We start from the raw sequence: 13,544 nt of genomic DNA, 5'->3' as shown, positions 1-13,544 counted from the left end.
AGCAGGGTGCCACCAGAGACAGGGGTGACAGCAGGCTGCCACCAGAGACAGGGGTGCCACCAGAGACAGGGGCGACAGCAGGGTGCCACCAGAGACAGGGGTGCCACCAGAGACAGGGGTGCCACCAGAGACAGGGGTGACAGCAGGGTGCCACCAGAGACAGGGGTGCCACCAGAGACAGGGGTGCCACCAGAGACAGGGGTGACAGCAGGCTGCCACCAGAGACAGGGGTGCCACCAGAGACAGGGGTGCCACCAGAGACAGGGGTGACAGCAGGCTGCCACCAGAGACAGGGGTGCCACCAGAGACAGGGGTGACAGCAGGCTGCCACCAGAGACAGGGGTGCCACCAGAGACAGGGGTGACAGCAGGCTGCCACCAGAGACAGGGGTGCCAGCAGGCTGCCACCAGAGACAGCAGGCTCCAGCAGGCTGGCACTAGAAACAGGGACTCCAGCAGCCTGGCACTAGGGTCATAGACTCAAGAGGCTGCCACTAGAAACAGGGACTTGAGCAGGCTGCCACCAGAGACAGGGGCTCCAGCAGGTTAGAAGAGAGCTCCAAGCTCATCCAGCCCAACCTAGCACCCAGCCCTGCCCAACCAACCAGACCATGGCACTAAGTGCCCCAGCCAGGCTTGGCTTCAACACCTCCAGCCACAGAGACTCCACCACCTCCCTGGGCAGCCCATTCCAGTGCCAATCACTCTCTCTGCCAATAACTTCCTCCTCACATCCAGCCTAGACCTGCCCTGGCACAGCCTCAGCCTCTGTCCCCTTGTTCTGTTGCTGCTTGCCTGGCAGCAGAGCCCAACCCCACCTGGCTACAGCCTCCCTGCAGGCAGCTGCAGGCAGCAATGAGCTCTGCCCTGAGCCTCCTCTGCTGCAGGCTGCACCCCCCCCAGCTCCCTCAGCCCAAGGCCACTGCTCCAGCAGGGACACCCACAGCTGCTTGCCCAGAATCACAAAGCCAGGTGGGGTTGGAAGCTCTCTTGGCAAGGAGACTTCACAACCTCTCTGGGCAGCCTGCTCCAGGGCTCCAGCACCTTCCTGATGGAATCTCCTGGCTCCTAGTGGTGCCAATGTCCCTTGTCCTCTCAGTGGGCACTGCTGACAAGAATCTGGCCCCATTCTCTTGCCCTCCACAGCTCTTTTAGCTCTTATTGAGCACTGAGCAGATCCCCTCTCAGGCTGCTCTTCTCCAGGCTCAACAGCCCCAGGGCTCTCAGCCTTTGCTCCTCACAGAGATGGCTCCAGGCCCCTCAGCAGCTTCCCAGCCTCCTCTGGACTCTCTCCAGTAGTGTCCAGTTTCTCTGGAACTGGGCAGCCAAGAACTGGACCCAGGACTCCAGCTGTGGCCTCACTATGTCAGAGTAGAGGGAGAGAAGAACCTCCCTTGACCTGCTGGTCACACTCTTCTTCATGCACCTTAAGACACCCTTGGCCTTCTCGACCAGCAGGGCACACTGCTCCCTGGTGGGCAACTTCTTGGCCCCCAGCACTGCCAGGTCCTTCTCCACAGAGCTGCTTCCCAGCAGGTCACTCCTCACCTGTACTGGTGACCAAGTGGCTGTTCCTCCACGGGTGCAGGACCCTACACTTGCCCTGGTTGAACTCCAAGAGGTTCCTCCCAGCCCAGTTTCTGTTATTTCACCACTTCTCCTTCCTCAGCTCCCCAAAAACCTCCCTGGAGCCCTGTGAGGAGCCACCTGTAAAGGGTGTGGTGGATCTGAACTTGACCCCTGCTCCTCCTGACTCCTCCCCGAGGGCACAGCGTGAACCTGACCCCAGGTGCAGCTGTTAGCCCACTCCCACTTCCCTTCCTGCTTAGAAGTTCCCTTCCTCTTCCTCTTCCCACCTCCCTGCTTGCCAGCACCACCCTGGTTGCTGCTGCTCCTGTTTTCACCACCTGGCCACCCTTCCACATGCTGGACCAACCCTTCCTGCTTCTACCTCCATCCACTGCCATCAATCTGCTTGCAGATATGGTTTTGGATCTTCTTTTCCCTTCCCTATCCCTCTTGGTCACTCCCCTTAACCCCAAATACCTTTTTATTTAGTGCTAAAGGGTTTTTAGGATCATGGAATGGTTTAGGTTGGAAGGGACCTCAAGGATCAGACAGTCCCAATCCCCTGCCATAGGCAAGGACATCTCTCACTAGAACAGGTTGCTCAAGGCCTCATCCAACCTGGTCCTGAACACCTCCCTGGACAACCTGTGCCAGGGTCTCACCACCCTCCACCTGTGCCAGTGTCTCACTACCCTCAACCTGTGCCAGTGTCTCACCACCCTCACTGCAAACAACTTCTCCCTAACATCCAGTTCCAATCTCCCCTCTGCCACTTTAAACCCATTCCTCCTCCTCCTGTCATGGCCAGACCTTGTCACTAGTCCCTCCCCAGCCTGCCTGTAGCCCCCTTCAGATCCTGCAAGGCTACTCGGAGGTCTCCTCAAAGCCTTCTCTTCTCCAGGCTGCACAGCCCCAACTCTCTCAGCCTGTCCTCAGAGCAGAGCTGCTCTGAGCATCCTCATGGGCCTCCTTTTTTTGTGTTTGTTTTAACTCCCAAATCAAAGCAAGATTATTTATTTGGGCTGTGGTGTTTTAGCCTCTTCCTTTCTACATCAAATTCTTTTCTTTCTAAAGGAGGGCCACAAAGTTGGTGAGAGGCCTGGAGCAGAGCCCTGTGAGGAGAGGCTGAGGGAGCTGGGGGGGTGCAGCCTGCAGAAGAGCTCAGGGCAGAGCTCATTGCTGTCTGCAGGGAGGCTGTAGCCAGGTGGGGTTGGGCTCTGCTGACAGGCAAGAAGCAACAGAACAATGGGACACAGCCTGAAGATGTGCCAGGGGAGGTCTAGGCTGGGTGTTAGGAGGAAGTTGTTGTCAGAGAGAGTGACTGGCACTGGAATGGGCTGCCCAGGGAGGTGGTGGAGTCACTGTGCCTGGAGGAATTGCAGCCAAGCCTGGATGAGGCACTTAGTGCCATGGGCTGGGTGCTTGGGCAGGGCTGGGTGCTAGGTTGGACTGGCTGAGCTTGGAGCTCTCTGCCAACCTGCTTGATTCCATGAGGGGGAGGAGAGGAGAAGGCATCCTATTATTGTATTGGTTCTGTCAGCTGTATTTTGAGTCTCTGGGAGAATGTAACCTGGAAGCCAGACACCAACTCACCTTGTTCTGGTCAGACTCATAGACAAGGTGCCGTGCCTCAGCCTCAGCGTGGTCGTAGTCCGAGGGGAGGATCCAGTCCTTGGTCTCCTCCTTGTCCATTCTCCCATCCCGGTTCTTGTCACGGAACTCCACGAACTGCTCCCTCTCTGTCTTCACCCACTCGGGCTCATCGGTGTCACCATCGTGGCTGTACATGTCACCTGGGAGAGACACAACAGTTCACAGGATCAGAGCATCAACCAGGTTGGCAGAGCCCTCCAAGCTCAGCCAGCCCAACCTAGCACCTAGCCCTGCCCAAGCACCCAGACCATGGCACTAAGTGCCCCAGCCAGGCTTGGCTGCAACACCTCCAGGCACAGCCACTCCACCACCTCCCTGGGCAGCCCATTCCAATGCCAATCACTCTCTCTGACAACAACTTCCTCCTAACATGCAGCCTAGACCTCCCCTGGCACAGCTTCAGCCTCTGTCCCCTTCTTCTGTTGCCGCTTGCCTGGCAGCAGAGCCCAACCCCACCTGGCTACAGCCTCCCTGCAGGCAGCTGCAGGCAGCAATGAGCTCTGCCCTGAGCCTCCTCTGCTGCAGGCTGCACCCCCCCAGCTCCCTCAGCCTCTCCTCACAGGGCTCTGCTCCAGGCCCCTCCCCAGCCTTGCTGCCCTTCTCCAAACACCTTCCAGCACCTCAACATCTCTCTGCAATGGAGGAGCTCAGAACTGGACACAGCACTCCAAGGGTGGCCTGAGAAGTGCTGAGCACAGGGGCACAAGAACCTCCCTTGTCCTGCTGCCCACACTGCTCCTGAGCCAGCCCAGGATGCCACTGTCTCTCTTGGCCTCCTGGGCACACTGCTGGCTCACAGTTGGCCACAGACACCTCCATCAGCTCCATCTCCAAGTTTGAGATCCACAGGGACCCTCCTGCACCATCCCAGAGGACATGCTGGAGCTGACACAGTGGCAGAACCTCACCAATGTACTCCTCCAGGTCAATGAAGCCATCCCCGTTCTTGTCAATGTCTTCCATGGTCTCCTGCAAGGAGAAAACCGTGGTTGGCCAGGCAGAGCACTTCCCCCACCCTCCCCACCACAGCCTCTTTCCACTGACTGATCCAGCCCCAGCTTTGTCATAACCCCCTCCCCACACACACATTTTCTTTCCTTCATGACCACCTCAGACCCATATCTCCTCGAGGCCACCCCACCACAGGACCATTTCAGAGAATCACAGAATTAATCACAGAGTTCACCAGGCTGGAAAAAACCTTCAGAGAATCAATCAGGGTTGGGAAGGGACCACAAGGATCATCCAGTTCCAGCCCCCCTGCTATGGGCAGGGACACCTCACACTAGATCACAGAATCATAGCATCAATCAGGTTGGAAGAGAGCTCCAAGCTCAGCCAGTCCAACCTAGCACCCAGCCCTGCCCAAGCAACCAGACCATGGCACTAAGTGCCCCAGCCAGGCTTGGCTTCAACACCTCCAGGCACAGAGACTCCACCACCTCCCTGGGCAGCCCATTCCAATGCCAATCACTCTCTCTGACAACAACTTCCTTCTAACATCCAGCCTAGACCTGCTCTGGCACAGCTTCAGACTCTGGCCCCTTCTGTTGCTGCTTGCCTGGCAGCAGAGCCCAACCCCACCTGGCTACAGCCTCCCTGCAGGCAGCTGCAGGCAGCAATGAGCTCTGCCCTGAGCCTCCTCTGCTGCAGGCTGCACCCCCCCAGCTCCCTCAGCCTCTCCCTCTCAGGGCTGTGCTCCAGGCCCCTCCCCAGCCTTGCTGCCCTGCTCTCAACACCTTCCAGCACCTCAACATCTCTCTGCAATGGAGGAGCCCAGAACTGGACACAGCACTGCAGGGGTGGCCTGAGCAGTGCTGAGCACAGGGGCACAAGAACCTCCCTTGTCCTGCTGCCCACACTGCTCCTGAGCCAGCCCAGGATGCCATTGGCTCTCTTGGCCACCTCAGCCAGTCTCCTTTTGAACACCTCCAGGGACAGTGACTCCACCACCTCCTCGGGCAGCCCATCCCAATGGCCAATCACTCTCTCTGGCAAGAACTGCCTGGTGGCCAGCCCTCTTTTTCCAGCCCTTCCCCATCCCCTTCTTGGCCATGAGCAGCAGGCCCTGAGTGGGAGCAGCCAGGGACCCACCTGCACCACAATGTCCTTCATGTAGTCATACTCCTCGGGGTGCAGGAAGGCAGTGAACTCCTCCTTGGTGGCAGTCAGGTCCCCATCCTTGTCAGCCATCTTGAAGCGGCGCTCGTCTCGCACCATCATCTGCTTGTAGTTGAAGCCATCGTCGGGGTCGGGGTCATCTGGGCAAGAGAAGACAGGAGACAGCAGCCCCAGGTCAGCTCAAGCAGGGAGAGGTGTCCCATGCTCACCATCAACCCATTCTCAACCTCCTCAAGGCAACTTCAATGCAGCCTCAACCTTCAGCTCCTTAAGCCAACCTCCTCACGTCAACCTCGGCCTCCTTAAACTCCTCAGTCCAACTTCAGCATCCTCAACACAACCTTAGCTTCCTCAACCCAACCTCAAAACCTCCTCCACCCAACCTTAGCTTCTTCAACCCAACTGCAAGGAAACTTTAACTCACTCAACCCAACTTTAACCTCCTCCACCCAACCTCAAAACCTCCTCAACCCAACCTCAACCTCCACCCAACCTTAGCTTCTTCAACCCAACTGCAAGGAAACTTTAACTCACTCAACCCAACTTTAACCTCCTCCACCCAACCTCAAAACCTCCTCAACCCAACCTTAGCTTCTTCAACCCAACTGCAAGGAAACTTTAACTTGCTCAACCCAACTTTAACCTCCTCCACCCAACTTTAGCTTCTTCAACCCAACTGCAAGGAAACTTTAACTGGCTCAACCCAACTTTAACCTCCTCCACCCAACCTTAGCTTCTTCAACCCAACTGCAAGGAAACTTTAACTTGCTCAACCCAACTTTAACCTACTCAACACAACCTCAAGACCAATTTGACCTCAAGCTCCAGCTCAATCCGACCTCACTCTCCTCAGCCCATCCTCGACTTCCTCAAACCAGTCTCCAGCTCAAGCCAAGCTCAAGTCCAGTCTAACCTCAAGCTCCTCAAATCAAGCTTAATATCCTCAGCCTAGGCTCAATCTCCTCAACCCAATCTCAACTTCCTCAAACTGGTGCCAACCTTGATCCAAACTCCAGCTCAACCCTACCCCAAGCTCCATAAAGCAAGCTCAATATCCTCAGCCCAGCCTCAATCTCCTCAACCCAACCTCAACTTCCTCAAGCTGGTGCCAACCTTGATCCAAACTGAAGCTCAATCTAACCTCAAACTCCAGCTCAACCCAACCTCAAGCTCCTCAAGTCAAGCTCCTCATCCTCAGCTCAGCCTCAATCTCCTCAACCCAACCTCAACTTCCTCAAGCTGGTGCCAACCTTGATCCAAATTGAAGCTCAATCTATCCTCAAACTCCAGCTTAACCCAACCTCAAGCTCCTCAAATCAAGCTCCTCATCCTCAGCCCAGCCTCAATCTCCTCAACCCAATCTCACTTCCTCAAACCAGTCCCAACCTCAATCTAACCTCAAACTCCAGCTCAACCCAACCTCAAGCTCCTCAAATCAAGCTCCTCATCCTCAGCCCAGCCTCAATCTCCTCAACCCAATCTCACTTCCTCAAACCAGTCCCAACCTCAATCTAACCTCAAACTCTAGCTTAACCCAACCTCAAGCTCCTCAAACCAAGCTCCTCATCCTCAGCCCAGCCTCAATCTCCTCAACCCAATCTCACTTCCTCAAACCAGTCCCAACCTCAATCTAACCTCAAACTCCAGCTCAACCCAACCTCAAGCTCCTCAACCCTTGGCCACAGCAGCCTAACTTTCAGCTCTCGGTGCCTATCGCCTCCCTCCTCCACCTCCCTGTGCCAGCAGGAAGAGCTGCCAGCAGCTGTGGGACACCAGCATTCCCAGGGAAGATGCCCCTAGGAGCCAGGGCTGGGAGGGTTTTTTTCTGGCTGGTGGCTGAGCCTGAGCTATTTTTGGAGGAGAATGTGTAAGGAGATCTCAGTCCCTGCTGCCGGGGCGGCTTCAAAGCCAGCCCAACCTCCCCCCAGGAGGGGAATGTCTCCTGCCACAAATGGCCTCTCCATACAGCCCCCAGCTAGAGATAAGCTTGAGCAGAGCAGAGCTGGGTCCTTCTCCTCCACGAGATCAGTGTGGGGAGGAGGTAGCTGAAGCCTGGCAGGGCGAAACTCAGGCAGAGCCAGTCTAAAAAAAGGCTCCAGCCCATCTCTGTTTACAGCCAGGACAAAAGGTGGTGGGGATTAGGTGGCTCTGGAGAGGACCTGCTGCTGGCCAAGCCTTAAAGAGGAGATGATTTGATCTGAAGGCAGCTCTAGGACATAATCAAACCTCAACTTTCCTGTTCTACCCCCACCTTGAGCAGCGACCTGCGCTGAAAGCTGGGTGAGGACAACCAAACCCCCTCCAGATCAGCTGTGGGGGGTGGGATGTGGGGCTGGAAATGATGGAGCAGAGGGGATCTGGGGTGAATTGGGTGGGAAGCAGAGCTGAGACTGCTCCAAAAGGGTTAAATCTACCCAACAAAAAAACCTTTTCCTTTTGTGGCTTGGGTTTTTTTTTAACTCCCTGGAACATTTTATGGGGTGGTTAGAGGGGAAAAAGAGCTTCAGGTCTGCAGGCTGAGCCCCAAACTCTTCATCCTCCTGATGGGAGCTGGGCAAATGGTTGTGAATTCATGAGAAGTGAGGCTGATGGAGCAAAAAAAGATGATGATGATGATGATGATGATGATGATGATGACATTCTTCTTTTAAGGAGGTTTTAAGTGGGAGGTGGTGAAGTTTTGGGGTATTTATCACTTCCTACTCCTGTTCTCCTCCTGGAAAGGAGGATTTTTGAGCCTCAGAAGAAGTTCTCAGCCCCAGCACACATCAAGCCAGGTCCTGGGTCCAACCCAGTTGACCAACCCAGCCCAAAAACTAAACTACCATCACCTCCCCCCACCCCCAGCCCTCATCAGCATTTCATTGGGATGACAAAACTTCAGCCTTCCCCAGATCCTGGCTCCAGCAGCCCTGCAGGGTGGTGCCTCAGCTCCCCCCCTGCACTGCTGGGAACGTGCCCGAAGGCATCAGCCCGGCCCCCTGGCCGTGAGTCAACTTCTTCTGAGGCATCTCTAGAGGCATTTCCAGCTTGGAGAAGGGAGGGGAGAGGTTGGTGGAAGGGGACACAGGAGGGTTGGCAGCAGAAAGGAGTTGGAGGAGAGTGATTCCTGCTGCATGAAAAGAGAGTGCAGAGCCAAGGGATGAGGTGGTTGGGATCTTCTGGGTGCTCAAGGAGGACAAAGGGATGGAGGAGCAGCGAGATGAGGCTCAATCAGCAGCTGCAAAAGCAACTTGGTTGGGGCTGGGGGGCATTTTTAGGGTGGCACCAAGGCCAGGCACCTCCATCTCTTGCTAATTAGGCTGGAGAAATCATTTCCTCATGAAGGGTTTTTTTTTACTCACTAAGGGTATTTTTTTGCAGGGACTCTCAGAACAGTTTGGGTTGGAAAGGACCTTAAAGACCAACCTAGTCCAACCCCCCCTGCCGGGGCAGGGACATCTTCCACTAGACCTGGGTGCTCCAAGCACCATCCAGCATAGCCTTCAACACCTCTTCTCAGTAAGGTTTTACCTCACTAAGGCTTTTAACCCCCTTGACTAAGGCTCTCAACCTCCCTCACCTAAGGCTTTCAACCTCCCTCACCTAAGGCTTTCAACCTCCCTCACCTAAGGCTTTTCATCCCCCCTCACCTAAGGCTTTCAACCTCCCTCACCTAAGGCTTTGAAGCCCCTCAATTAAGGCTCTCAACCTCCCTCACCTAAGGCTTTCAACCTCCCTCACCTAAGGCTTTGAAGCCCCTCAATTAAGGCTCTCAACCTCCCTCAACTAAGGCTTTTCATCCCTCCCTCACCTAAGGCTTTCAACCTCCCTCACCTAAGGCTTTGAAGCCCCTCAATTAAGGCTCTCAACCTCCCTCAACTAAGGCTTTTCATCCCTCCCTCACCTAAGGCTTTCAACCTCCCTCACCTAAGGCTTTGAAGCCCCTCAATTAAGGCTCTCAACCTCCCTCAACTAAGGCTTTTCATCCTCCCTCACCTAAGGCTTTGAAGCCCCTCAATTAAGGCTCTCAACCTCCCTCCCCTAAGGCTTTGAAGCCCCTCAAGGCTCTCAACCTCCCTCACCTAAGGCTTTGAAGCCCCTCAATTAAGGCTCTCAACCTCCCTCCCCTAAGGCTTTTCACCCCCCTCACCTAAGGGGGTTTTATTTCAACACTCTACCCCTCCTGGGCAGATCATCAGACCCACCCCCAAGACTCCAAAAAGCCTGAGAAAAGCCCTCCTGGGACCTTCTCTCCTCATTCCAAGGGCCACAGAACCTCTGGCAGTGAAGGGACAGAGAGCCTGAGCTTCTTGTGTCTCTCTGTTAAAGAGTGGCTCAGGAAGAACCTGCCCAAACCCCCTGAGAAGCTTAGCCAAGCCCCAAGATGGTCTTGAGGAGCAGATTCCTTCAGCCACCAGCCCAGAGAGCTCCAAAGCACTCGTAAAAGCAGCTGTGAGAGAAGATGGATGAGGCAGCAGCCCCCATACCTCCATCTTTGGCAATATTTAGGGAATTAAAGCTTTATTTCATGCTTTGGAGCTGTAGCTCATCGCTCCGTATACGTCTGGCGTGCCAGGAGCAGGGAGCAGCTGGCAAAGGAACCAGCCTCTCTCCTCCAACAGCTTAACCCCACAACTTCTCCTTCCTCCAGCCCTCAAAAGGGTCATTTTTTGGTCCTGGCAGAGCTGCTGACTCGCTTTAGGGGACCAATAAAAACCACCACACCCCCAACACTTCAACCCCAAAAGTCATGGACCAGTTTTGGGGTGGAAAGCTCCTGGGGCAGGATGGGGTGGGTGAAACCAAAGGTGTCTAACACAGGGCTTCAAGAAGGGATTTCAAGGGCTCCCTGCTTAAGCATCTTCATGGGGTGAGGAAGAGAAAAAGGTCTTCCTGCAGGTTATCTTCCAACGAGAGAAGGGAGAGCCCCAACCCCACCCCCACTCTGGGCTTCTCATCCCATCACTGAGCCTTCAGCTGATGCTCAAACATTAAGTGTGGCAACAAAGCAGAGCTACAAAGCAACGTGGTGGTGGTGGTGAGTATCACCTCCGGGGTCTCAGCCCACTTTCTGCCTCAGATTGTCCTTCAGGGATGCTACCAAAAGGTCAATTCCAAGATGCTGGCCCTCAGAAGGGCAGTATGGAGGAAATGATGGCCCTCAAGAGGTCAGCTTGCAGACTGTTGCCCTCAGAAAAAGCAGTTTGGGGGTTATTTGTCCTGGGCAGGTCGAGGCAGAGAAGATTTTGGGCCCTCAAAGTCAATTCAGAGAAGATTACTGCCACTAGAAGGTCAATTTGGACTTTAATGCCCTCAGAGGGTCAGTCTGAAGCAGATTACTGCCACTAGAAGGTCAATTTGGACTTCAATGCCCTCAGAGGGTCAGTCTGAAGCAGATCAGTGCCATGAGAAGGTCAATTTGGACTTCAATGCCCTCAGAGGGTCAGTCTGAAGCAGACTATTACCCACCCCAGGATCACCTTGGGCCAGACACTGCCCATTGCCTGCCCAGGATCACTTTGGGTCAGACATTGCCCATCCTAGTATCACCTTAGGTTGGATGTTGCCTGCCCAGGATCACTTTGGGTCAGACACTGCCTGCCCAAGCTCACTTTTAGGCCAGACACTGCCCGTCCTAGGATCACCTTAGGCTGGATATTTCCTGCCCAGGATCACTGTGGGTCAGACACTGCCCATCCTAGGATCACCGGTCTAAGCCTTGGGCACTGTGGTAAAGGGTTGGACTTGATGATCTGTGAGGTCTCTTCCAACCTTGGTGATACTGTGATACTGTGATACCTTAGGCTGGATATTTCCTGCCCAGGATCACTTTGGGTCAGACACTGCCCATTGCCTGCCCAGGATCACTTTGGGTCAGACACTGCCCATCCTAGGATCACCTTAGGCTGGATATTTCCTGCCCAGGATCACTTTGGGTCAGACACTGCCCATTGCCTGCCCAGGATCACTTTGGGTCAGACACTGCCCATCCTAGGATCACCTTAGGCTGGATATTTCCTGCCCAGGATCACTTTGGGTCAGACACTGCCCATCCTAGGATCACCTTAGGCTGGGTATTGCCTGCCCAGGATCACCTTGGGCTGGACACTGCCCATCCTAGGATCACCTTAGGCTGGATATTGCCTGCCCAGGATCACTCTGGGCTGGATATTTCCTGCCCAGGATCACTTTGGGTCAGACACTGCCCGTCCTAGGATCACCTTAGGCTGGATATTGCCTGCCCAGGATCACTTTGGGTCAGACACTGCCCATTGCCTGCCCAGGATCACTTTGGGTCAGACACTGCCCGTCCTAGGATCACCTTAGGCTGGATATTGCCTGCCCAGGATCACTTTGGGTCAGACACTGCCCATTGCCTGCCCAGGATCACTTTGGGTCAGACATTGCCCATCCTAGGATCACCTTAGGCTGGATATTGCCTGCCCAGGATCACTTTGGGCTGGATGTTGCCCACCCAGGATCACTTAGGGCCAGACTCTGCCCTGCTCAGACTTCCCCGTGAGCCTGAGGCCGGGAGGTGGAGCGGGCAGCCGCCCCCAGAGCTGTGCCCTGTCGCCCAGAGCCCCCTGGCAGGCGGGCACCGTGCCTCTTACCGAGGTAAGTGCCGTATGTCACGTTCCTGTACTCATCCCAGGAGACAAATCCATCTTGGTTCATGTCAAAGTCCTGCCACTGCCGCTCCACACTGTCATACACGTACTTCTTCTGGGCCTTCTTAATCCAGGCTTTCAGCTCCCCCTCGGTCACCAACCCATCCTTATCCGTGTCTATCTTATCTACCATCACTCTACAAAGACAAAACAGCAAGGTTCAAGGCGTGGGTTGCAGGGACCTACCTAAGATGTAGCCGTAGGTGGCATTTTTATACTCCTCCCAAGATATGAGGCCGTCCTCATTGAGGTCGTGGCCCTTCCACTGCCGCTCTACGTCCTCGTAAATCCAACGCTTCTGGGCAACCTTAATCCAGTCTCTCAGCTCCTCCACCGTTACAAACCCGTCCTTGTCTTCGTCTATCTTACCTACAATCTTGCTGTGGGAGATGGAGGAGAGAAGGAAGAAGAAGCAGGCTAAAAACAAAGCCAAGCACCCAGGAGGAAGGAAGCTCCGCGGCACCTGCGCGGGGCACGGCTCCGGGAAGGTGGGCGCTGAGAAAGGGGGTTCAGAGCCAACCCTGAGCCACCTGGGAGACACAGAGCTCTGGCTGGGAGGTTCTGAAGGTGGTCTTTGGGTTTCCAAAGGGAGCAGCTCAAGGAGGTCATCACCCAGATCCCACCAGTTTAATCACACAGACCTCAAAATGGGGTTTAGAGCCAACCCTGAGCCACCTGGGAGACACAGAGCTCTGGCTGGGAGATTCTGAAGGTGGTCTTTGGGTTTCCAAAGTGAGCAGCTCAAGGAGATCATCACCCAGACCCAGATCCCACCAGTTTGACCATAGACATCTCAACCCTGAGCCACCTGGGAGGAAATGAGCTCTGCTTAAGAGGTTCTGAAGGTGGTCTTTGGGTTTCCAAAGCTGCAGCTCAAGGAGATCATCACCCAGATCCCACCAGTTTGATCACAGACATCTCAAAACAGGACTTAGTCCCAACCCTGAGCCGCTCAAGAGAAACAGAGCTCTGGCTGGGAGGTTCTGAAGGTGGTCTTTGGGTTTCCAAAGCAAGCAGCTCAAGGAGGTCATCACCCAGATCCCAGCAGTTTGACCACACAGACCTCAAAATGGGGTTTAGAGCCAACCCTGAGCCACCTGGGAGAAACAGAGCTCTGGCTGGGAGGTTCTGAAGGTGGTCTTTGGGTTTCCAAAGTGAGCAGCTCAAGGAGGTCATCACCCAGATCCCAGCAGTTTGACCATAGACATCTCAACCCTGAGCCACCTGGGAGGAACAGAGCTCTGCTTAAGAGGTTCTGAAGGTGGTCTTTGGGTTTCCAAAGCTGCAGCTCAAGGAGGTCATCACCCAGATCCTACCAGTTTGACCATAGACATCTCAAAATGGGGTTTAGAGCCAACCCTGAGCCACCTGGGAGATACAGAGCTCTGGCTGGGAGGTTCTGAAGGTGGTCTTTGGGTTTCCAAAAGGAGCAGCTCAAGGAGGTCATCACCCAGATCCCACCAGTTTGATCACACAGACCTCAAAACAGGACTTAGTTCCAACCCTGAGCCACCTGGGAGGAACAGAGCTCTGGCTGGGAGGTTCTGAA

At 54.9% G+C, this 13,544-nt stretch overlaps 1 protein-coding gene across 6 annotated transcripts in view; it reads right to left on the bottom strand.

Moving 5' to 3' along the window:
* CALU (calumenin) overlaps positions 1-13,544 on the bottom strand; it is a 37,858-nt gene that overhangs the window by 5,228 nt on the left and 19,086 nt on the right. For 5 of the 6 annotated variants that reach the window (XM_064142789.1, XM_064142792.1, XM_064142794.1 and 2 more), the window contains exons 3-6: positions 11,939-12,132; positions 5,316-5,482; positions 4,130-4,190; positions 3,162-3,361 (exon numbers count right to left, since the gene is read on the bottom strand). In XM_064142789.1, the coding sequence (XP_063998859.1) occupies positions 3,162-3,361; positions 4,130-4,190; positions 5,316-5,482; positions 11,939-12,132 (622 nt within the window). Of the gene's footprint in view, positions 1-3,161; positions 3,362-4,129; positions 4,191-5,315; positions 5,483-11,938; positions 12,133-12,181; positions 12,376-13,544 lie in introns of all 6 variants that reach the window. The other variant, XM_064142790.1, reaches the window with a different exon arrangement.

Source organism: Pogoniulus pusillus, chromosome 4, assembly GCF_015220805.1.
Source record: "Pogoniulus pusillus isolate bPogPus1 chromosome 4, bPogPus1.pri, whole genome shotgun sequence".
NCBI lineage: Eukaryota > Metazoa > Chordata > Aves > Piciformes > Lybiidae > Pogoniulus > Pogoniulus pusillus.
Note: the sequence above shows the minus strand (reverse complement) of the source record. Positions and strands in the feature narration are given on the sequence as shown.